We start from the raw sequence: 25291 nt of genomic DNA on the forward strand, positions 1-25291 counted from the left end.
TGTATTTGTATAGCCCATATTCAAAAATCACAATTTGTCTCATAGGGCTTTAATAATAAAACATCTGACTAATAAAATCTGTCTGTGCAGTTAAACAGGAAAAGATCAGATCAGAGGAAACGTTTCTCCTCATGTCCTGAAGCTTTGCAGTCAGTGGCAATAAAACTGCTGACATCCTTATCTAAAGTGTGTGTTGCTTATGTATGCATGATATCAGAGAAAGTGGGATCGTGTCAGAAATAATTGTACACTGTCATAAGTTTAGCGGCTACTGCCATTGATCGACTCAGCACAGACCTGGCTCAGTTCAGTGGAGCCAGATCTGGATCAATTCTTCATCCACAGTCAAGTTGTCCCTTTACAGACGATTGAATTTAAAATATTAAACCTTTTTCTCTCTTCTATAGGAACATGGGAGCGGGGCAGCTGATGCCAGCCAAGCAGATGGTCACCAGTCAAAGCTGACGGCTAGAATGGCTGCACAGACACAGACTCAGAGCAAGACTCAGGTACGACTCACAGGGATCAGGCTCTGTTTCTGCTTGCCTTTTGTTTTTCAATCCATCTCATCGCAGCTTTCTTTTTATTCCACTGCTCCAGAGCTTCAAGAGGAAGCCTGGCCACGCGGACAACGAGCGATCGACAGGCGACTACAACGAACAAATAAACAAGCGTCTGCGTACAGTGGAGAGCAGCAAGGACAGAAGTGCAGACAACAGGCCGAGCGACGCCCAGCAGGATTCTGAGCTGTACGAGCACATCAAACAGGGAGAGACGGCCTACGACACTCAGACATACGGTCAGTGATCACACAAACACACAAGTAGCCCATGAGAACCTCAGATCAGTGTTTTTATAGGCGGATGAATGACTGTTGTGTTTCCAGATGTGGCAAGTGCAGACCAGCAGAAAGCAGCGGGGCCTCAGCAGGACCAGGATCAGAAAGATGAGGATGTTGCCATGGAAACAGAGGACCAGGAAGAGGACCTCCGTGTCGCTGATGTTCAGGAGCTGAAGCCTGAGCAGCTGGATTCAACCAAGGCCTCCCAGAAAGGTGCCAGCATATCTTCTTCTACTGCTTCAGCATATCTTCTTCTACTGCTTCAGCATATCTTCTTCTCCTTTAAGTTGGTTATGAATTTCTAGTTGTTTTTAAAGAAAGCTGAGCATCATCTCACTTCTTCCTCCTTTTGTCCATGTGCAGGTGTAGACAGTGGGGAGATGGACGTGCAGAGGCAGGGCGAGGAGGAGGAGGACCAGGAGAGATGGAAGGACCGCCAGCGTCTCGCAGAAGATAGGCGAGCAGAGAGAAGCACAGAATCCACAATTCACACTATTCCTGAGCTGCTGATGGACACCATGGAGGTAAACAACCGCTGTAACACAGACACTCAGCTTTGCTCTTCTTCCTCGTCCTACACAAACATTCTCAGGGCTTCTGTTTCGCCGTAGGCCAAAAAACAAAGAATTTATTATCAAAGTCGTGTCTCTTTGTTTGTGTTTGTGTTTGCAGAAAGCAGAGAGAGACCCAGAGGAGATCAGGAGGGAGATGGAGCTGCAGCTGGAGGCCTGGCACAAACTGGCTCCAGGAACTCAGGAGGAGGTGAGGCTGCAACAGGAGGTTTAATCTAAAGTCTCCTCCTCCACTCTTTGTAAATTGTGTAAATAGTTAATTGACTGTATTCATGTAGCACTCTTCTAGTCTTGATGACTACTCACAACTCTTCACAGTTTAGTTTTGCCATCCACACACATCCATACAGTTGTATCATACATCACTCACACACTGCTGGCACTGCCCGCGGGCGCAATTTGGGGCTCAGTATCTCGCCCAGGATCAGTTTGGCGTTTGGGATAGGGAGACTTGGACCGCTAACCTTCTGGGCAGTGACCCGCTCTACCTCCTGAACTACAGACGCCATGTGTGACTAGATCATGGTTTATCTATCAGTACTTTATATTCTTAAGGAGGTTTTGGCTTTTTTCTGCAATGTATCTTCTGTCTGTGGGTCTGACTGAATGTCCACGAAACATCTGCTGACATGCACTATTGCACACCAAAACAGTTTGACTTTTGACTGCACAAATTGCTCAATAGTGCCACCAGTGGTCCAAAACTCCACAGGCTACATTTATCACTCGTAGTGTTGTTTAATCTCCGGCTGTGTCTGAGATCTATTCTCTCTGATCTCAGTGGTTTACATTTACTAATATCAGGTTGTAACTCGTGGCCGACGTGTTCTTGTCTGTTTCAGGAGAGTGCAGCTGCCTCCATGTGGCATCAGTACCAGACCCTGACCTCCGCTCTGTCCCAGCAGCTGTGTGAGCAGCTCCGCCTCATCCTGGAGCCCACACAGGCCGCCAAGCTCAAGTCAGTACAAACACAACACAACATACACCATGAGTGCTGCAGGGTAAAGATGGCAAATTGATTTAGAACGTTTTAAGACCACTTCACTTTTGCTCACTTTATTATGTTGTATGCTAATTTGGATCAATCTACGCTCAGTATCCATAATGGCTGAATGAAAACATAACAGTTTGTCTTTATCGGATAAGGAGTAAAATTGTTGTCTCACCGAACAGAGAATATTTTTCCTCATTCTCTCAGATTATTTTAAATCAATTAATGATTATAGCCCATATTCCCACATCCTCTGCCCTTAACACTTAACTGGAGTGAGGAAAAAGTATCCAAAAAGTTCTTAGCTAAAAAAACCATAGTAGCCTGGTAAGCCTCTACGTTTAATCAGTGGTGTTGACCGTGGCGCTGCACTGTCGCTTCACAGAGGAGATTACCGCACAGGGAAGCGTCTGAACATGAGGAAGGTCATCCCCTACATCGCCAGTCAGTTCCGCAAAGACAAGATCTGGCTGAGGAGGACCAAGCCAAGTAAGAGGGAGTACCATGTCTGTCTGGCTGTGGATGACTCCTCCAGTATGGTGGACAACCACTCCAAACAGGTGACAGAGCCCCGTCATGTAACCTTGTATACTCGTGTATTAGCTCTTCCAGAAGGCTGTTACATAGATTAAAAATCTATTATTGATGATTAACTCTGTGTTCAAATGTGGTTTGTGTTGGTATAGGACAGGACAGGTCCTTTCACTATCTGTACAGAAATATCTGTTTTATAGAATCATAGTGAATATAAGAAATTGCAGTAAATATCTGACAAATGACCTGTGTGTGTGTGGTGCAGCTGGCGTTTGAATCCCTGTCGGTGATCATCAACGCTCTCACTCTACTGGAGGTTGGACAGGTGTCTGTGTGCAGGTAAGGACTTTTTTTCTTTAATTCTTGTTTTTAGTTTATTTGCACAGTGAAGATAGAAAGTGATCAAATGATGCTAGAGAAGTAAAACGTAAATTAAAGTAATAAACGTGATCCCAAAAGAAACAAGAGGGAAACTGGAATGCACAGCTTGTGGTGAACAACATGTTCATGTCATGTCTGTTGGTGTGTTCAGCTTTGGCGAGCAGGTGTAGCTGCTCCACCCCTTCCAGCAGCAGTTCAACGACGAGTCCGGGGCTCGGATCCTCCGACTGTGTCAGTTCCAGCAGAAGAAGACCAGAATAGCTCAGGTGGGGGGGTCGACCATCCTCTGTTCTCAAATTTGAACTAATGTCGCTGCTCATGTTTGCCTTTAAACATGACTGACCTTGAACAGCAAAACATGCTTTAATCCTGACACCTGTAAGAAATACTACACCTGTTTTTTAAAAGCTTCGTGATTCTTGCCTTAATAAGACTCCTCCTGTGTGTTCCCATGCCGAGACACCCACCTCGTATAAGGAATACATGTTTGAAAAGCTTTTAAACAAGTTAACTTTTCCGCCTTGTGCCTTTTCATATGATTGCATACATACTGTGAGCAAACAAGCTTCTTCTCGTCTGACTCACTCTCTCATCCCTCTCTCTCCTCTGTAGTTTATGGAGACTTCCACCAAAATGTTTCTCGCAGCTCGGCAGCAGATTCCAGGATCTGTAAACTCAGGTAATGACTCACGCTACGTGCTGACTGTACCAGCTCAGTCAACTGATGCTGTGTATAGTGGGACTTTTGAGATGTGTGTGTATGTCTGTGTCATTGAAATGTCAAAGTTTAAGCAGCAATATCACATCTGTTTTCAAATCTTACTAACCCAAAACATTTTGATAAATAACAGCACATTTAAAAACCATTAAACATCTCTTGTTGGTTCATAAACGGTTTTATTGGTTGTAAAAGTTTTTAAAAACCTGTCATGTGACACAGAGGAAGAACAAGTGACTGCCACAGACCTGAAAACCTCAGAGAGAGCGTTTCCCTTCATGTCACTGTGATACAGGCAGAATTATGAATTATGTAGAAGCTCAACAAGCAGCTAAGCCTGTTAACACTGAGCAACAATAACAAGACTTGTACCGAATAAATTATTCATTCATGTATGTCACTTTGCTCAGTCCCACAATGCAAGATTTCCCAGTATGCCACTGAAGCCAGTGCTCACATGTATTTTAGTCCTTTTCAACATAAACGTGTCTTTTTAATGATTCTCTCTTGATTTAAAATATCACAATTAGACTGGGAAATGGAAATCGTTGGTCCTTTCCCAAAGGAATTAACAGAGTTGCATGTTGCGTTGGACTCAAGCTGATTCAATTGCTATTCAAAAGCCCATTTCATGTAAATTGAATTGATATAAATAAGAATATAAGCTGTTCTACATCAGATTTGAACTGTACATGTACTTTATCACCTCACAGTCCTTGCCTCATTTAAACAAAACTTAATTAACAGCACGAGTTGTTTCATTTACCTTTAATACCCTTGACCGTTCCCCTCTGACCTCTGACCTCCCTCCACAGACACGGCCCAGCTGCTGGTCATCGTCTCTGACGGAAGGGGTCTCTTCCTGGAGGGGAAGGAGCGGGTGACGGCAGCAGTGCGAGCAGCTCGCAGCGCAAATGTGTTTGTCATCTTCGTGGTTCTCGACAACCCCAACTCACGGGTGAGAAAAGCAGAATTTGACTTCACTTGTATTTTTCTTTTCCGTACACAAACTGTTACTAAGCAGCGTTTTTGTCTCTGCTCAATGCAGGACTCCATCCTCGACATCAAGGTCCCCATATTCAAAGGGCCGGGGGAACTCCCAGAGATCCGCACCTACATGGAGGAGTTCCCCTTCCCCTTCTACGTCATCCTGCGAGACGTCAACGCCCTGCCGGAGACGCTGAGCGACGCTCTCAGGCAGTGGTTTGAACTGGTCACGGCAGCCGACCAATGAGAAGCCATCTTTCACACAAAGGGAAGAAGTGTGCGGCGACCCACTGCACAATGCCACTCTGCTGCTAAGCTTCTCAGCCAGAACTGAAAATCAACAGAACAAAAAAATAAAACAGAAGACGGATTTACCGCTGTACATGTGCCTTTATTTTCCTATTTTTACTGTAGATTTTAGTAGAGTTTAATAGCAACCTTTGCTGATTTATCTTTGTTATCAGAAGAATTGTGTTTCTTTTCTAATGTAGCGAGGATTGCTTTAACTTGCACGTCTCAGATGAAGCGATAGAAGTAAAATTGTGATTTCATTGCGTGTGAACCACCTCAGTGAAGGGTCAGTAAATACCTCTGTCCACCTTGTACAATACCCCCAGACCGTCTGTTTGTCCGTGTGGATGGGACAGTCAGTGCTGCAGAGATCGTCCAGTCATCCATGTGTGAACATGACAGACGTGCAGAGCTGTGCTTTGTGTAAAATGGACGTCACGACCTACAGTAGCATGTTGTCGTGGTCGTGACTGAGGAACTCCTAAATGTGCCTTGGAGAGGAGAACAGTGTTGCATCTCCCTCCACAGCTGGATCAGCTGCTGGTTGAGGAGTCGGAGGCCACAGCTCTGTCACCGATTTTTTAGAAACTCTGATCTCACACACTTTGAAGCACAACGACAGTTCCGCAGATTCCAGTTTTGAGTGAATGCCCCAGAATTAACCAGCGTGTGTGGTTTGAAGATGACACATCTGCTGAGCGACGGCTCATCAACGTGTCTGTTAGGACTAGATGAAATGTGCATTGAAATGTTTCTCATCACCTCTGTGTTTCGTAGCGTACATGTAAGTGTCAGAAGACACTGGCCATTTTTAAGAGCATCCATCTGTTAAATCATGACACGAATGATCCTGACAATAAACTGTTTAAAAAGTATCTCTGTATCTCTGTCTCTTAATATATCATTGCTCCAACCACAACAATAGACATTCTGAGATCAGCATGTTTCATAAGATACAAGTATTGGTCCCACACACATAAGACATGCAAATGGGGGGAATTTGTTCTCTGCTTTTGTCCCATCTGGTGAACACAGGAGGACACACAGAGCAGTGGGCAGCCATGCACAGCCGCGCATTACTAATAATATCACATACTTCTGCTGTTATCAGCCTGCAGTAAAAACGGCATTTAATCATTTTTTTCAATGATATACTCAAGCATATACTGACTTGTTGCTCCAACATTAACTGCGACAGCGTCCCAACATGTGTCTTTCTTGGTGTTGTCTTTATACAACATATGCTGAGAATCATACAACTCAAGTTACTTCTCCACTTCAATTATTAATTTAATGTCATCCATGTTGAAGAACTTCTCCGCTGTTAGCTCCGTTAAATGTCGGGTGTCGAGGGTTCAAGAAGTGTTATGGGTTAGTTTCTTGTTTGCCTCTTTGCGATAGTTTTTGCCAAATTTCCATCGTACCCTTTGAAGTTGGAAAAACAGGAAGTCTCAAACGCATCTATGTTAAATGTCAAGACACAAACGTTTACTAAATTGCACTAAACAACAACCATTCCACAACGTTAATCGCCCCCCCCCCCCCAGGGGTGGTTCTCAGAGGCTCCTTTGATGACATAGAAGACTCATCTTCTATGTAATCAGTGCCTCCTTTGATGAAATAGATGATATGTTATCGTCCCTCTCTGTGTTGCAGCCATTTCACAACGGCATCTAGTACCCCTACACGAGTGACACCCAAGGGAGCCACTCATCAGCAGGGATCTAGTCCATCCTGAACGACCCACTCAGCCACTAGTCTGTACCCGCAGCGGGGATGACTTCTCGCAGTGGTACCTCCACTGTCCCCCCCTGGAGGCTGGAGGCGGAGCGCAAGGAGCAGGAGCAGCTGCTGGAGCAGCAGAGCCAGCAGGAGGAGAGGGTGAAGGCTCTGGAAGAAGAGCTTGTGCTGAAGGGGAAGCTCGTGAGCGACCTCCAGTCCAAGCTGCTCCTCTGTAGCCATAAGGTAAGCTGCTAGGAGCGCTTCTAGCTCAGCTAACAGAGGTGGCTCAATAACGGATCTACACTGACCTGTTTCCTCAGTAATGGGAGTTGCCTTATACAATGTAATCGATAACGTTTTCTCCTTCTTTCTTTCTGTTAGTGTCCAATTTGTAAGAAGGGGTTCTTCACTCCACAATTCCTCCAGAGCCACATGGAACGCCGTCATCCGGAGGACCATGAGAGCCGTAAGTCCACCTGACACAAAGAGAGAGAGATAGAGAGAGGAACATAAGTAAAGTCAGATACACGTAACGTTGCGTCTTCTACCTCAACATGAGGAGGTAGAAAACTGAGCCCTTGGCTTTCTGCTTCTAAAAGACTGTAATGACTGTAAAAGACAGTAATGAAAGTTTTAGCTGTTAAAGTTCTTATTTAAAATGTATTTAAACCGGATCAAGCAAACAACGATCTCTCGTGGCCACTGAGGGGCGACCCGCGGGATGCCAGTTTGAAAAAGGGTTCAGAACAGAGTCTTGTCTTTCACCTGTAGATGAGCTTTTAATTAATGCAAGTGATATGACTCTTATTCTTTCCTCCAGAGCTGCAGTCGGATCGGGAAATGAAATCTCAGATCAATAATCTGAAGATGGAGATCAGCAGCTTGAGGGAGCGGAACGTTCAGCTGCAGCAGAACCTGGATCTCAAAACAGCTCAGGTAAGAAAAGCAGAACATCGGAGAACCTTGTACGAACAGATTTGTTGTCACGTGGTAGTAACGAGCGATTAAGGAAAACTTGATGCACTCATTAACTTTCTCTTATTTAAAAAAATTTCAGGAACAATTCATGTGAACGCTGTCTGCTGTTATTCAAATTAAATTAATTATTTTGCATGTTAGTTGAAGCTGCTTGTCGACTCCTGGCAGAAAATGTACAGAGAGAGTTACCAACTGATTTGAAGTCAGGTTGTTGAAGCTTCCATTCTTATAACAGGCACTTGTGATTTCACTGTTTTTTTGTGTAATTCCAGGAGAAGCGACTTGAGAGTGAGCTAGACCATTTCAAAGCTGAGGAGATGGCTCGCTTTGAGCGAGTCCAAACCGACTCTGCTCGCTCCCAGGAACAACTCCTCCTGAAGCTGGAGCAGCAGCTGAAGGAGCAGGTCAGTGGCACAGGGAGCTGATATTTTAAAGCCTAGATATGAGTGAAGTGATGTGATAACACAAAATGCTTAAAATATTTTTCTCCAGGATGAATCGTGGAAATCCATCCTCCACCAGACCAAGGAACACCATGACTCTGAAATGAATAATCTGAGTTTCTGTCAGAGTTGGCGCATGTGAAATATTAAACAAGCAAACTGATCATGTCTGACATGTATTTCCTGTTGTGCAAAGTGTTCTGAGCGCGTAAAGAAAAGCTCTTGTTTTGTAGAGGCTGTCATAAACAATCAGACCTGATATAGATTTTTTTGATCGGCCCAATTATTAAATTCAGCTCTAATAACAATACATAAAGACATAAAGAATGAATTCTGCTGAGATGTAAACGGCCAAGTCTCTTGCTGTCAGTGCAACTTTTTAGAGAATTTCACCAAACGCTCTCGTTTAATTTCATGAAAATCTCAAAGACTGTTTATCTTTTTCATGCATGATCATGAGGTATAACTTGTGATGATTTGTTCCACTTGCAGATAGTAAATATTCCCTCCAACACCAAAGAAGTGGAAGAACCAGGTATGGATCCATCTCACATGTCTTCTTCAGGACAGAAACTGCTCATATGATCCTAATGCATTCATCTCATTGTGTTTTCCAGTGGTGGTCAGCGCACTGGCACCAGAGCCCAAACCATCGAGGGTTGTTCTTGGTGAGTAAATCCTAAAACTAAAATGAGAACATTAAAACATGGTCACTCCCAGACAGGCTGAGCATGTGCTTCCCTGCATGATGGATTTAATGCAGTGTAACAGCTGCACTGCTGCCACGTCCCTGACCCCTCTCTGTTAATGCCTGTTTTATCTGCCCAACATGTGTGATTGTCAACACAAGACTGACCGAGTGAGGTTTCTTTTACAGACTCGAGCAGCGCGTCTGAGCTGGAACAGAGTCAGAGCATGATGGTACATGATCTGAAGTTGAACCCCAGCGACAAGAAGGAGATCCGACGAGAGCTGGAGCAGTCCGCCTTTAAGAGCCTGGAGGACCTGGGGGTCAAGCCCGTATGTTCTCACTATTAACGCCTCCTCTCTCCACACAGTTTTGTTTTCGTGTCCACGCTTCTGTTTCATATACGGACTACACCCTATGAGCAAGAGGATAAAGTCACAATATAGGAGAACAAAATAGTTATTTAATGAGAAGGAGTAGCCTCTTTTCCTCACTTCCGGTTGACTTGCATACAGACACAGGGCTGCGTGGAAATGATCTATGAAAAGACATATAAGCTATGAAGAGACGCTTTCTCTAGACCTTCACCCTTCTGCTTCTTCTTCTCAGAATCAAAGTGGTGTAAAGAGCAAGGATTTCACTTTCTTCATGGCCAAAGTGAATTCATTGAAGGACCAAGCAAAGGAGGTGCCTGGTTACTGGCGCTGTCGGGGGGAGCTCGACCGCAGCTTGGACGAGAAGATGAGCGCCAGAATGATGACAGAAGCTCCTCCAGAGCCTCAGGCTCCATCCGGACAAGCGGTTCAAGGTGCTTCCTCAGACTCCGTCATCAGAAATCCTCTTTTAATTCTTATTCTGCTAACAGACCAATTTAAACCACACCACACTGGACTTTCCATCTCCACTCAGCCTTATATGACTGATTTGAAATGAAATATTAGTTTCATTTTTATAAAGTGTAATTGGTTTTGACTGTGTATATCCAACACTCTCAGTCTAATCTGTAAAAGTGTGTTTACCTTCACATAATTGGATTAAGGCTCTGAAACACCATCAGTGACTCTGGTGTCTGGACCTGCAGGCAAAGAGTCCAAGACTCCCCAGCCAGCGCCGAGGGCCGAGAGCACCACCAAGCCCAAGATGGCTCCACCCAACAGCAAGGCTGCTCCAAGGACCTGCAAAGTCATGTAAAAATCCAAAACACACTGTGTTATTTAGAGATTTTCTAGTCCCCTCGACCACCATCACTCATATATCCCACTCTCATGGCAATTTGGGCTTCAGTGTCCTGCCTGAGGAGGAATTTAACCACTGGATGAATCAATTCTAGTAGGTTTGAGGAACACTTACAAACAAACTACTTCTCCCATCATGCATTTCACCTTTCAGTATTTCAGTGTATCACAACCTACGTACACAATCAGTCACATGTCTTGAAAATGATTACATCAAAAGTGTTTAAAATGGAATGATGATGGTTTTAAAACACAAAGTTTCTGTTGAAATGCAGGAAAACAGGGATCAGGATGGCCACGTGGATAAGGCAAACTGCAAGGAAGGTTCGTGCTTAGTTTCCTGAACTACAAACTCACACCATACGAGAAAAGATATGATTCTCTTCATCCATCAAACTTCATTTGATAACAGTGAAAAAGTTTGTTTAAAATGATTTACATGTCGATGTTAGTCACAGAAGTTGTGTTGTTTATATTCAAGGAGTCAACGAGTTATTTTAAAAGTCTCCAATGTCATTTTAAATTTAAAAACGTTTAAATGAAACGTTTTTAATCAGGTTAGGTCTTAAATATGATGCACTCACCTCGTGTGTCAATATGATGCCCTCTGTTTGTTTTTAGATCAGAAAATCACTGTCCGGGCCAAAGAGGAGGAGCAGAATTGCTCCAGCTCAAGCTGCGGATACAAAATCGCCTTGAGGATCAGTGTGTCCTCCCTCTGGGACTCCAGCGACTCCGAGGAAACAAGCAGTAAATTCCAGCTGATCAGGTGACACTTCGCCCAACAGCGACGCAAAGACCTCAGTCGCCTCCTCTGACGTCTACAGCCGATGCCAGAACAGTCATATTTAATACTTCTCAAAGAAGCCATGGAACCCAGCTGATCAGAGGGCCGGATGACCCCGTTGTCTTTCTCGGCGCTGCCTCCTACGAGTATCAGCCGCAGGTGGACATCACCTTTGGCGCGGCCTCCATCCAGATGATCAAGACAACAGAGGACGAAGCTCCAGCCGCCTCTGAAGAAGCTGTGAGGAAGGAGCAGGTCCGGCCGGAGGAGTCCGTCAGCTGCATCACTGAAAACTTTCAAGCTTTCATGGCGGATCTGAGTCACGAGGAGTCGGACGGTGAGGAGCAGTTGCAGGTAATGGTTGAGCTCGTTTTCAAGAGGGCCGTGCAGAAACCACACTCTGCTGCAGTCTTCTCTGAGTTGTGCCAACACCTCTCAACAGTAAGTGATGCATCTATGACTGGAAGCTACTTTATCCTGTTTCTTACTTAGTTGAACAGCTTGTCTTTTATGTGCAGGTTGGAACCTTAATTTAACCCTTTGATAAACAAGCTATGCAAACCCCTTGGGTAAATTATTAATTATCTTTCTCACTAGTAAAAGAGTGTCAAATAAGACTTAATAAGAATATAAATTTATTCATAAGGTAAGAAGGGAGGATTTAAATTATGATTTGTGTTAAAAACAAGATATTTAATGAATACGTACAATATTAAATGAAGAAATAAGTGGATTTAAAAAATATAGCAAAGAAAAACTCTAATATGCATGAAATGACATCGGAAATCATAACATATTTTACAATACAATATTTTTGACCCATTTTTTGAATTAGAATGGAAGTGAAAAAAACTGTTAATTGAAGAAAACCTGAAATACTGAAAGACGAAAATAATTTACTGCAAAGATATAAATAATACAAACTGAGTGAGTTCACTTTTGACCCATGTTGTGTTAATCAAATAATGAGTTCATTTAGATTTGAGGATCAAATCAGCTGACACTGATCACTATGTGAGTTACATTTGTGTTAATATTTCCTTATGGTTTTCTCCTCTTCAGGTGGAGGTCCAATCATTGTCCGACTGGTCAGCCAGCGTCTCCTTCAGGTCTCTGCTGGTCAAACACTGCCAGGCAGCGTACAGGAAGAACTTTGACAGGGAGGGCCTTTATCAGAAGAGTGGGTCCTGCCTGGAGCCAGTCAGGGACGTGTGGGTGATTGATCGGCTGAGGGAAGAACAAAACAACGCCAAACCTTCCGGTCGCTTCCTCAATACCATCAGGTTTATTGGGGAGTTGTTCCTCTCAAAGGTTCTGGCTGAGAAAGCCATGCACTGCTGCATCAGGCCGTCTCTCTCGAGCCTCTGTGAGCTCCTCCAGCTCATCCAGCAGGACCTGGAGGTGGTTACGTCCATGGAGGTGATGGACTCCTACTATAACCAGCTGGAGTTCATCGCAGAGAAAGGGAAGAGGGCACCAAGGCTCTCCCTTTTGTTGAAGGACACAGTGGACGAAAGGAAGAGAGCAACTCATGTGGGAAATACAATTTATACACTTATACAACTTAAAGTGATATTTGTAAATGGACAGAACCCCCCCACTGCAACCCCTGCTCCTACTCTGTATAATGTACACTGGGTGACATCATGCCCTGAGAAATGTCTTTACTCTCTTTGGGGTTTGTACTATGTTGTCGACTAATGAATAAAACATTTTTTTATTTAATTTGGGTGTTTTTATGTCTTGCATGCAGCTGACCTCACATTTCAATTAAAACACATGTGGGAAATACAACTTATACATTTCCCCTTTTCCCTGTAGTCAATGAAAAGCACAGATGACTGGAGAATTTCTGGGATAACATTTGACAAAAGTACTTATCCTGAACTGAACATCAAATCTAAATGAGAATTCAGTTAAAAAAACAAAAAACATATTTGATCTCATATTCTCTCCTTACAGCTGGTTGTGTAAGACTAGTTTCACTTCATGCTGTGAGGATATTCAATATAAGCCTCTGGAGAGATATTTATGAATGGACAAAAAGCTTGGTTTTATTATATCAACAGCAAGAGCATGATATTATTTGATAAGGACAGACAAACTGCAGCTAAGTTTTGAGTAACACTATTTTAAACCAATCCTTAAGATATTTCAGTGCATGTGTAATAAATACGGCATCCGAGTTCAGACTCCTAGTATTATCTCTGTATCGTCTGCTGAAACTCAGAGACTCTGTCTGTGAGCTTATGTTTGTGCACTGGACTAAACTTTAGTTTCTTTTGGGAGACAATCTCACAGCATATTTCAGGATTCCCAGTTCTGGGACCATGAAGGTTAATACATTTTGCACTCATCTGTCCAGTCGTTGTTGGGACAGATTAGTGTGGTGGAAACGATCAGACATAAACATCTCTAACATGGCAGCATGGTCAAAAAGAGAACTGCTCTTATCTTTTTTTAACATGGAGATGTAAGCTCCTGTCACACTTACTGCAGGTGAACTGAGTTCAGTGTCTACCTCCTTCACACTGTCAGCAAGCTGTTCAGACATTTGAACCTACATGTTCACATGACCTGATGCCTGCACTCTGCCCTCCAGCACCCAGAGAATCATACAATAACCCTGACCTGCTACTAGAGTCACAGGAGCCAATGAGACTTAACTAATGAGAAGCTTTTACAAAAGAAGGCTTAGAAGTGTTACGAGGATCTGAAGTCATTTGAATGTGCTGCCATGGCAGAGGATCATTAGTTTGGTTTATGAAAAAAACTTTGAACATTAGAATAGTTAACCCCATGAACATTCTGTAACCAGGTAAAGATCTCATTGAAAACATTGTGACAACAGACACAACACAAACACACAAATACAGCTGTCATACAAAACATGTATGAGCATAATTAACGTGTTACGGATCATCATAACGTGAAATATGATCACGTTGTAATGTGAAAACTTTCCAGTTATCATATCAACAGGCCTCGAGTGGAGGTATACCCCCCCCCCCTTTTACATATACATGTATGTGCACAGTTAAAGAGGAAACAACTTGAAGAGAGATTTAGATGAAGAATAAATGTCGTGATACAGTTAAAATAAAATCATTGACTGATTTATTTAGAAAATTATCATGATCAAATAGATAAAGATTCATTATGAAATTTTGATAAAAAAATAAAATACAATTTCAAAAATTTCTGGGACTGCAAGGCAGCACTGAGCGCGCCCGAGCACATGCATTTTGAAGTGTTGCCTGAAAAAAAAAATAATGACAGAGGAAATATTGAAACATTAAGCTGTTCAGGCTCGGACTCTGATCATGAGACAGAAGTTTGGTGGTGATAGGACAATGCACAGTGGAGTTATGACAACATCGTCTTCGTGACGAGGAGATCTTGTCACACTGCAGGAGCGGAGTTGTTTGTTAACGGCTCAGCATCAAAGGATTGATGGTCCATGTATTTCCGCGATATAGTACATCATGTTTTAATGGCGTGTAATCAAATTTTGACGCCACGCCACGGTCACACTGTGTGACGAAAAATGGATATTTTAATAACTTTTTATTTCCATCTTGTTGTGAATTTGAAGTTGATCTAATGAAAGCCCTGGTACAAGTACCTCAAAGTAAAAATGTGTAATACGGCCAAAATGGCCACTAAATGCAAAATAGCAGGCTTCCTGTTGCCTTTTTCCAATTGCACCTAAGACTTTTTTGTTTTTCTGGTCATGAATCACCTGTGTATCGATTTTTGTGAAGATCGGTCAATGTGAACACGTTCCGGAGGTCTCGGGAGGGCACCATTGAGACATTTTGCGACATCCATTGAAAATTCCGCCAGAATACGTATATTTTTACCACTTTCTAACTTTCTGCAAATTTTGGTAAGAATTTGAGCATGTTAAAGCCCTCAAAAAGCCAATTAATTTGCCTTAATAATAATAATAATAATAATAATAATAATAATAATAATAATAATAATAATCCTTACAATTTCAATAGGGCCTCCCACTCTCAGTGCTCGGGCCCTAAAAATAACCTTGCTCTTAATCTGCTGTGGTTGGATTGATCACATTGAACCAAAGAGTCCTCAGATCAAAACCAGGTGGAACAGACCAACATGTCGGTTCAGCAAACAACATAGAAAAATAGCTTTACTTTGAGTATTTTTTCATTCTGATCCACGCTGGCAAGAAAAAGTAAGTGAACTTGCATTTATGTGTACATTGTTCTTAAAAATAAGCAAATCGTTATATAAAGTGAAATTATGACCAAAGACACAAGTGTATCGTTATTGTCAACCAACATTTAATCAAGCTATTTTCAGTGTAGGTTTGAATAGTCGGTTCTGGTTTAGCTTTGACAGGGGAACGCAGATTTAGCAGCAATTTAAAGAACAATGACACGTCTGTTGCATTGAATTTGCATTGCAGCTAATTAATTGAATATAAAGTTAAAATGCTAACTTCTCATGAAACAGAAACATGCGGTCAATATATAAACTCATTTAATTTACTAATTTATCTATTTTATGATGACCCAAACACATCAGCTAGTATGTGGGTGTGAACACTAGTAGATTTCTCTGCAGCAGACAGGCAGTGGGAGTTATATCGTGGAAAAGAGCTCCACCTTGTGGCAGCAGGACCTCATATCTAAAGGTTGGTATGAAAACTTGGATCTCAGAGAAAGTGTAATGTGAAGCACCAGCATTAAGATTGAGATGCTGAAATGTGACCACACATTGATCTCCTCGTCCAGTTTGTGTTTATATATAATATTGTGACGACCCGTCCTGACTGAGCTCTCACTTCCTGTTTTATTTTTATTTTTCACTCTCTCTGTTCATGAACTCCAGTTTCACTTCCTCCCATTTTCCCCAAAAGACCCACATTTGTTTTGAGGCCATATTTGCCACTTCAAAAGTGGGACACTTAATGCTCACATCCATTTTATTCAGTCTACAAGAAGCCCTGAGGAGCTGCATCATTGTCTGTAGTGGCACACATCCGTATGCTATGTGATTTTTTGCATTCTTGTGTGTCTGAGGGAGTGGTGAACTTAGGAAGGTGGTTGGGGGGAGGCCAGGTTCGTCTGCTTCAGATGAAGGTGGAGTTTATAGTTGCTACCCAAACTAAGCTTTGCTGTGACTCCCTCCCAAGCACATTCAGACAGCAAATGGTTTCCTCCACGGGTTTTTAATGAAGTCTTGTTCTCCACATCAAACCGTGAACTCTAAGTTATACACGGTAACAAAGACATAACATATAATGTTAGCAAACACATAATCAATAATTACAATTGTTACGAACCATGTTCTTTACGTCCTGTATGTATACATGTATTGTGTTCTGTTTTGTGTGGTTGTTTTGTCTCATCCTCCTTAGTGAGTGGTGATGCCTGCAGGAACCTGAAGGGGGAGCTCTCAGCAGGAAGCGTCATTGAAGTGGAAACAGAGGAAGAAGCGTCATGGCCGCTCAACTCACCTGGGTCCAATAACAAATCACCACACCTGGTCCAGATCTACAATCAACCCTTACCCTTTAAATCGTTCTTTGTGTTTTGTTAGTGAGAGAGGAGGCATTTTGGGTGGAGCTGTGGCAGAGCGCTGTTTGTTTTGTTTGGCTTAGCTTAGGTGTTTGCTGGTTCATTGATTAAGTTTTAACTTTATTATTTGCGTTGTTAGCCGCCTACTTTTGTTTTGTCTTTGTTAATGTTTGTTTGTTGTGTGCACTGGGACAACGAGGACAAGTAAGATACTCCGGGGTCTACATATAACACACACTTAGGCTTACTTCTTGTTAAAACCCCAGGTTAGAGTGAGCACCATCCGCTGTACTTTTGGGTGCTAAGCACCTGTAAGGGGGGGGGGGGGTTGTGTTCTTTTCTTTGGTGCCACTGAGTCCTTGTTGATCCCTGTGGTGCTTTGTTTAAATAAATTCTTTATTTTGCCTTATATCGTGTCATGGATTTTGTGTGACTGCACCCTCACTTCCCCAGACCTGTTGCAGTTATGCTATGCCCCACTCCGAGCCACCAGGGGGCGTAACAACAATCAAGGTTAAAATAAATAACAGACAAAATACCTCGTTGGCTGTATGCTATGAAAAGGAATCTTAGCTTCTCTTAATTAACAAACTCTTACACGTGTGTAACTACATCTGCCTGCTTCTTCGTGTTACTTCTCAAACAAGCAGCTCAGCAGAGGCTTCAAAATAAGTCTTATCTCTGATTACACAGTAATGCTATATACAAATACAAAATATACATTGGAAAACCTTTACAACATATTAAAGTAATATAGTAGCAACAGTTACATTTGCCATTATTTAGCTAAGGTTGGTAATTGTAGAGGCTTCTGTAAAACACTCAGCTGTGGCCTCACATCTAACTGACCTGCTATATCCGAGAAGACCATAAAATGGGCTCAGGCTGTTTTTCCAGAGGAAGCTTCTGATGGAACAGATCTTCCAATCTCTTATTTTCTAAAGCAACTTGATTGGAACCAGAGGTGACTTTGTTAACCTACAAAGGAACTAAAGCAACAGAGGAAATACTGTAAATCTTTATTTTATGCTGCAACATTTATACAGATGGGCGTTTAGATTGAGCTTCACTTCTCATTCACTGATGTCAATATATATTGACATCAGTGAATGAGATATTAGATATGTCTAGATATTTTTCCTCTGTTCAGCAGATATGTCACACTCTTAATTACACACACTGCCTCCCAAAGGACAGATGAGGGAGAGCTGGACACTGAGGGAACCTGAGGTAGCAAAGCCCAAATCAAATACACTTTGGAAGCACTGATAAAAAAAGAAAAACAATGCCTTCGCGCATTAGTGCATTTTTTTTTTCTTGAGACCTCATAATTAAACATTTTACACTCTGGAGTCAAAGCTACTCGACACAACTATACACAACAAAACGATCATGCCAAAAATGTCCTAGTTCAACTTTCTTAAACAAGTTCTGGGTCCTGAGGAACATGATCCTAGTTCCAACCAGTGACTGTATACAAAGATGGCCGACATGACAGCTCCTCAAAAAGTGAAGCCCTATGCATCTGGGGCGCCCTCTGGTGGCTGGCTACATTATGTGTCATAAACCTCAACATTGGCAAATGTAAAATGGATTAAACTGAAAAGAAAGAACACGTCCAATAAAGTTTTCTCAAAGACGTATCTGTCACACTGGTGTTTCCTATGAGTTTTGTTTTGAATGGTCATTTGATGCTTCATGATCACTGCTTATGGTTGCAATACTATTATGCTTCATTTTTACAGCGTGGGAGGAAGTGGAGACAAGTCGTCCGTCTTTATATATAGTCACTGGATCCAATTTACAGATAATTAAAAAAGGTTGCATTTTCAATTACACCCATGTCAATATACACAAGCTGTAAAATTATAGGAGGGTATACAACATTATTCATAAAAACAAAGATGATGCTGTCATTTTGAATATCAGAACAAAGCGTAAAACTTACCGGTATAAGTATGCAGGTGGTGTGTTATTCTCCCAAGTATTAAAACAACAGTGTATATATAAACATCCTAACAATACATTCCTAGCAAAGGCGTTTTTCTTTTTCCCGCCATTTTTCAAGATTTTAAAGTAATATATGTTTTTAAGGTATATACTTTGTTTGCGCATGACCTCATTTCCTGTAACAAAACCAGACAGTGATCGAAACCCCAAACTAAACTGAACTCTTAAGAACTGTGTGTCTATAAGTGCTTTCTGATCTGATGGTCTTCTGGAAGATTTAAAAAAAAAAAAAAAAAAAAAAAAAATTTTTAATACAGAAAACTAAAAAAGGTATGATTGGGTTTAATGATTTTTAACAAAGTACCTGCCTAAAAGAATGGATCCATTTGCACTTACAAGTTATTAGGGCCCGAGCACTGACACTGGGAGGACCTATTGAAATTGTAATTATTATTATTCAGGCAAATGAATTGGCTTTAACATGCTCAAATTCTTACCAAAATTGGCAGAAAGTTAGAAAGCGGTGAAAATGTACGTATTCTGGAGGAATTTTCAATATGCACTACAAAATCTCACAATGGTGTCCCCCCCCCCCCCCCCCCCCCCATTGCACTAAACAACAACCATTCCACAACGTTAATCGCCCCCCCCCCCCCCCCCCCCCCCCAGGGGTGGTTCTCAGAGGCTCCTTTGATGACATAGAAGACTCATCTTCTATGTAATCAGTGCCTCCTTTGATGAAATAGATGGTATGTTATCGTCTCTCTGTTTGTTGCAGCCATTTCACAACGGCATCTAGTACCCCTACACGAGTGACACCCAAGGGAGCCACTCATCAGCAGGGATCTAGTCCATCCTGAACTACCAGCTCAGCCACTAGTCTGTACCCGCAGCGGGGATGACTTCTCGCAGTGGTACCTCCACTGTCCCCCCCTTCAAATTCCGCCATCGCGGGGAGACGGTGGACTGGCGGCAGATGTACAAGGTGGACATAAACCATGTAAAAAGCCATTTGGATATAGAAACTCTCCAGGAGCACATCATGGAAGTGATGTTGTGCAGCCTGGATGGGGAGCGGTGCCAGGAGTGCCGGAGCCCGGTGGACCCGGGCCTTCTCAAGGTCCTGCAGCTGGCGCAGCTCTCGATGGAGTGGCTGCTCCACTGCCAGGAAGTCCTCAGCCTCAACCTTCATGCGGTGGAGGAGAGGCTGGAGGCGGAGCGCAAAGAGCAGGAGCAGCTGCTGGAGCAGCAGAGCCAGCAGGAGGAGAGGGTGAAGGCTCTGGAAGAAGAGCTTGTGCTGAAGGGGAAGCTCGTGAGCGACCTCCAGTCCAAGCTGCTCCTCTGTAGCCATAAGGTAAGCTGCTAGGAGCGCTTCTAGCTCAGCTAACAGAGGTGGCTCAATAACGGATCTACACTGACCTGTTTCCTCAGTAATGGGAGTTGCCTTATACAATGTAATCAATAACGTTTTCTCCTTCTTTCTTTCTTTTAGTGTCCAATTTGTAAGAAGGGGTTCTTCACTCCACAATTCCTACGGAGCCACATGGAACGCCGTCATCCGGAGGACCATGAGAGCCGTAAGTCCACCTGACACAAAGAGAGAGAGAGAGAGAGAGAGAGTGAGAGAGAGGAACATAAGTAAAGTCAGATACAGGTAACGTTGCGTCTTCTACCTCAACATGAGGAGATAGAAAACTGAGCCCTTGGCTTTCTGCTTCTAAAGACTGAATGTTGTAGCTGTTATGGTTTTTGTTTTGGATTGATTTGAGCACCATCATGTAAACAACAATCCCTTGGTGCCACCACCTGTTGATGCTACGTTTTCCACTGCATGTAGTGTAATGATGTGATCATTAGTGTAATGAGGTAAAAGACGTCCTGCTTTCTGGTGAAACAGTAATGGAAGTTTTAGCTGTTAAAGTTCTTATTTAAAATGGATTTAAACCGGATCAAGCAAACAACGATCTCTAACCTGGCCACTGAGGGGCGACCCGCGGGACGCCAGTTTGAAAAAGGGTTCAGAACAGAGTCTTGTCTTTCACCTGTAGATGAGCTTTTAATTAATGCAAGTGATATGACTCGTATTCTTTCCTCCAGAGCTGCAGTCGGATCGGGAAATGAAATCTCGGATCAATAATCTGAAGATGGAGATCAGCGGCTTGAGGGAGCGGAACGTTCAGCTGCAGCAGAACCTGGATCTCAAAACAGCTCAGGTAAGAAAAGCAGAACATCGGAGAACCTTGTACGAACAGATTTGTTGTCACGTGGTAGTAACGAGCGATTAAGGAAAACTTGATGCACTCATTAACTTTCTCTTATTTTAAATTTTAAGGCACAATTCATGTGAACGCTGTCTGCTGTTATTCAAATTAAATTAATTATTTTGCATGTTAGTTGAAGCTGCTTGTCGACTCCTGGCAGAAAATATACAGAGATAGTTAACTGATTTGAAGTCAGGTTGATCAGATTTTGAAAACTGATTTGGGGAAATAGTTCTCTCTGTAATCTTGTTGAAGCTTCCACTCTTATAACAGGCACTTGTGATTTCACTGTTTTTTTGTGTAATTCCAGGAGAAGCGACTTGAGAGTGAGCTAGACCATTTCAAAGCTGAGGAGATGGCTCGCTTTGAGCGAGTCCAAACCGACTCTGCTCGCTCCCAGGAACAACTCCTCCTGAAGCTGGAGCAGCAGCTGAAGGAGCAGGTCAGTGGCACATGGAGCTGATATTTTACAGCCTAGAAATGAGTGAAGTGATGCTTAAAATAGTTCTCTCCGTAATCTTGTTGAAGCTTCCACTCTTATAACAGGCACTTGTTATTTCACTTTTTTTTTGTGTAATTCCAGGAGAAGCGACTTGAGAGTGAGCTAGGCCATTTCAAAGCTGAGGAGATGGCTCGCTTTGAGCGAGTCCAAACCGACTCTGCTCGCTCCCAGGAACAACTCCTCCTGAAGCTGGAGCAGCAGCTGAAGGAGCAGGTCAGTGGCAGAGGGAGCTGATATTTTAAAGCCTAGAAATGAGTGAAGTGATGTGATAACACAAAATGCTTAAAATATTTCTCTCCAGGATGAATCGTGGAAATCCATCCTGCACCAGAGCAAGGAACACCATGACTCTGAAATGAATAAGGTGAGTTTCTGTCAGAGTTGGCGCATGTGAAATATTAAACAAGCAAACTGATCATGTCTGACATGTATTTCCTGTTGTGCAAAGTGTTCTGAGCGCGTAAAGAAAAGCTCTTGTTTTGTAGAGGCTGTCATAAACAATCAGACCTGATATAGATTTTTTTGATCCGCCCAATTATTAAATTCAGCTCTAATAACAATACATAAAGACATAAAGAATGAATTCTGCAGAGATGTAAATGGCCAAGTCTCTTGCTGTCAGTGCAACTTTTTAGAGAATTTCACCAAACGCTCTCGTTTAATTTCATGAAAATCTCAAAGACTGTTTATCTTTTTCATGCATGATCATGAGGTATAACTTGTGATGATTTGTTCCACTTGCAGATGGTAAATATTCCCTCCAACACCAAAGAAGTGGAAGAACCAGGTATGGATCCATCTCACATGTCTTCTTCAGGACAGAAACTGCTCATATGATCCTAATGCATTCATCTCATTGTGTTTTCCAGTGGTGGTCAGCGCACTGGCACCAGAGCCCAAACCATCGAGGGTTGTTCTTGGTGAGTAAATCCTAAAACTAAAATGAGAACATTAAAACATGGTCACTCCCAGACAGGCTGAGCATGTGCTTCCCTGCATGATGGATTTAATGCAGTTTAACAGCTGCACTGCTGCCACGTCCCTGACCCCTCTCTGTTAACGCCTGTTTTATCTGCCCAACATGTGTGATTGTCAACACAAGACTGACCGAGTGAGGTTTCTTTTACAGACTCGAGCAGCGCCTCTGAGCTGGAACAGAGTCAGAGCATGATGGTACATGATCTGAAGTTGAACCCCAGCGACAAGAAGGAGGTCCGACGAGAGCTGGAGCAGTCCGCCTTTAAGAGCCTGGAGGACCTGGGGGTCAAGCCCGTATGTTCTCACTATTAACACCTCCTCTCTCCACACAGTTTTCTTTTCGTGTCCACGCTTCTGTTTCATATACGGACTACACCCTATGAGTAAGAGGATAAAGTCACAATATAGGAGAACAAAATAGTTATTTAATGAGAAGGAGTAGCCTCTTTTCCTCACTTCCGGTTGACTTGCATACAGACACAGGGCTGCGTGGAAATGATCTATGAAAAGACATATAAGCTATGAAGAGACGCTTTCTCTAGACCTTCACCCTTCTGCTTCTTCTTCTCAGAATCAAAGTGGTGTAAAGAGCAAGGATTTCACTTTCTTCATGGCCAAAGTGAATTCATTGGAGGACCAAGCAAAGGAGGTGCCTGGTTACTGGCGCTGTCGTGGGGAGCTCGACCGCAGCTTGGACGAGAAGATGAGCGCCAGAAAGATGACAGAAGCTCCTCCAGAGCCTCAGGCTCCATCCGGACAAGCGGTTCAAGGTGCTTCCTCAGACTCCGTCATCAGAAATCCTCTTTTAATTCTTATTCTGCTAACAGACCAATTTAAACCACACCACACTGGACCTTCCATCTCCACTCATAGCCTTATATGACTGATTTGAAATGAAATATTATTTTCATTTTTATAAAGTGTAATTCGTTTTGACTGTGTATATCCAACACTCTCAGTCTAATCTGTAAAAGCTTGTTTTCCTTCACATAATTGGATTAAGGCTCTGAAACACCATCAGTGACTCTGGTGTCTGGACCTGCAGGCAAAGAGTCCAAGACTCCCCAGCCAGCGCCGAGGGCCGAGAGCACCACCAAGCCCAAGATGGCTCCACCCAACAGCAAGGCTGCTCCAAGGACCTGCAAAGTCATGTAAAAATACAAAACACACTGTGTTATTTAGAGATTTTCTCGTCCCCTCGACCACCATCACTCATACATCCCACTCTCATGGAAATTTGGGCTTCAGTGTCCTGCCTGAGGAGGAATTTAACCACTGGATGAATCAATTCTAGTAGGTTTGAGGAACACTTACAAACAAACTACTTCTCCCATCATGCATTTCACCTTTCAGTATTTCAGTGTATCACAATGTACGTACACAATCAGTCACATGTCTTGAAAATGATTACATCAAAAGTGTTTAAAATGGAATGATGATGGTTTTAAAACACAAAGTTTCTGTTGAAATGCAGGAAAACAGGGATCAGGATGGCCAAGTGGATAAGGCAAACTGCAAGGAAGGTTCGTGCTTAGTTTCCTGAACTACAAACTCACACCATACGAGAAAAGATATGATTCTCTTCATCCATCAAACTTCATTTGATAACAGTGAAAAAGTTTGTTTAAAATGATTTACATATCGATGTTAGTCACAGAAGTTGTGTTGTTTATATTCAAGGAGTCAACGAGTTATTTTGAAAGTCTCAAATGTCTTTTTAAATTTAAAAACGTTTAAATGAAACGTTTTTTAATCAGGTTAGGTCTTAAATATGAGGCACTCACCTCGTGTGTCAATATGATGCCCTCTGTTTGTTTTTAGATCAGAAAATCACTGTCCGGGCCAAAGAGGAGGAGCAGAATTTCTCCAGCTCAGGCTGCTGAGACACAATCGCCTTGAGGAGCAGTGTGTCCTCCTCCACTGGGACTCCAGCGACTCCGAGGAAACAAGCAGTGAATTCAGTCCACACTCCAGCCGCTGCCAGAACAGTCATATTTAATACTTCTCAAAGAAGCCATGGAACCCAGCTGATCAGAGGGCCGGACGACCCCGTGGTCTTTCTCGGCGCTGCCTCCTACGAGTATCAGCCGCAGGTGGACATCACCTTTGGCGCGGCCTCCATCCAGATGATCGAGACGACAGAGGACGAAGCTCCAGCCGCCTCTGAAGAAGCTGTGAGGAAGGAGCAGGTCCGGCCGGAGGAGTCCGTCAGCTGCATCACTGAAAACTTTCAAGCTTTCATGACGGATCTGAGTCACGAGGAGTCGGACGGTGAGGAGCAGTTGCAGGTAATGGTTGAGCTCGTTTTCAAGAGGGCCGTGCAGAAACCACACTCTGCTGCAGTCTTCTCTGAGTTGTGCCAACACCTCTCAACAGTAAGTGATGCATCTATGACTGGAAGCTACTTTATCCTGTTTCTTACTTAGTTGGACAGCTTGTCTTTCATGTGCAGGTTGGAACCTTAATTTAACCCTTTGATAAACAAGCTATCCAAACCCCTTGGGTAAATTATTAATTATCTTTCTCACTAGTAATAGAGTGTCAAATAAGACTTAATAAGAATATACATTTATTCATAAGGTAAGAAGGGAGGATTTAAATTATGATTTGTGTTAAAAACAAGATATTTAATGAATACGTACAATATTAAATGAAGAAATAAGTGGATTTCAAAGATATAGCAAAGAAAAACTCTAATATGCATGAAATAACATCGGAAATCATACCATATTTTACAATACAATATTTTTTACCCATTTTTTGAATTAGAATGGAAGTGGAAAAAACTGTTAATTGAAGATAACCTGAAATACTGAATGACGAAAATAATTTACTGCAAAGATATAAATAATACAAACTGAGTGGGTTCACTTTTGACCC

At 42.6% G+C, this 25291-nt stretch overlaps 1 protein-coding gene and 1 pseudogene across 1 annotated transcript; both read left to right on the forward strand.

The window, feature by feature from the left end:
- Positions 1–411: 411 nt before the first annotated feature.
- Positions 412–6190, forward strand: LOC128460601 (midasin). The gene is made up of 12 exons (XM_053445844.1): positions 412–509; positions 601–799; positions 887–1054; positions 1205–1365; positions 1514–1603; positions 2256–2371; positions 2790–2982; positions 3204–3254; positions 3490–3585; positions 3932–3998; positions 4853–4995; positions 5086–6190. The coding sequence occupies exons 1-12, from the start codon at positions 474–476 to the stop codon at positions 5269–5271; spliced, it is 1506 nt and encodes a 501-aa protein (XP_053301819.1). The 5' UTR covers positions 412–473; the 3' UTR covers positions 5272–6190.
- A 1279-nt stretch (positions 6191–7469) lies between these two features.
- Positions 7470–25291, forward strand: part of LOC128460602 (trichohyalin-like) — a 29536-nt pseudogene continuing 11714 nt past the window's right edge.

The sequence above is a fragment of the Pleuronectes platessa genome, chromosome 17 (assembly GCF_947347685.1).
Source record: "Pleuronectes platessa chromosome 17, fPlePla1.1, whole genome shotgun sequence".
NCBI lineage: Eukaryota > Metazoa > Chordata > Actinopteri > Pleuronectiformes > Pleuronectidae > Pleuronectes > Pleuronectes platessa.

Excerpts from the sequence above, each read along its gene's own strand:
- LOC128460601 (XM_053445844.1), top strand. The coding sequence starts at position 474 with ATGGCTGCACAGACACAGACTCAGAGCAAGACTCAG. Across the intron at positions 2,372-2,789 it reads ACACAGGCCGCCAAGCTCAA|AGGAGATTACCGCACAGGGA; the intron begins GTCAGTACAAAC and ends GTCGCTTCACAG. Across the intron at positions 2,983-3,203 it reads AGGTGACAGAGCCCCGTCAT|CTGGCGTTTGAATCCCTGTC; the intron begins GTAACCTTGTAT and ends TGTGTGGTGCAG.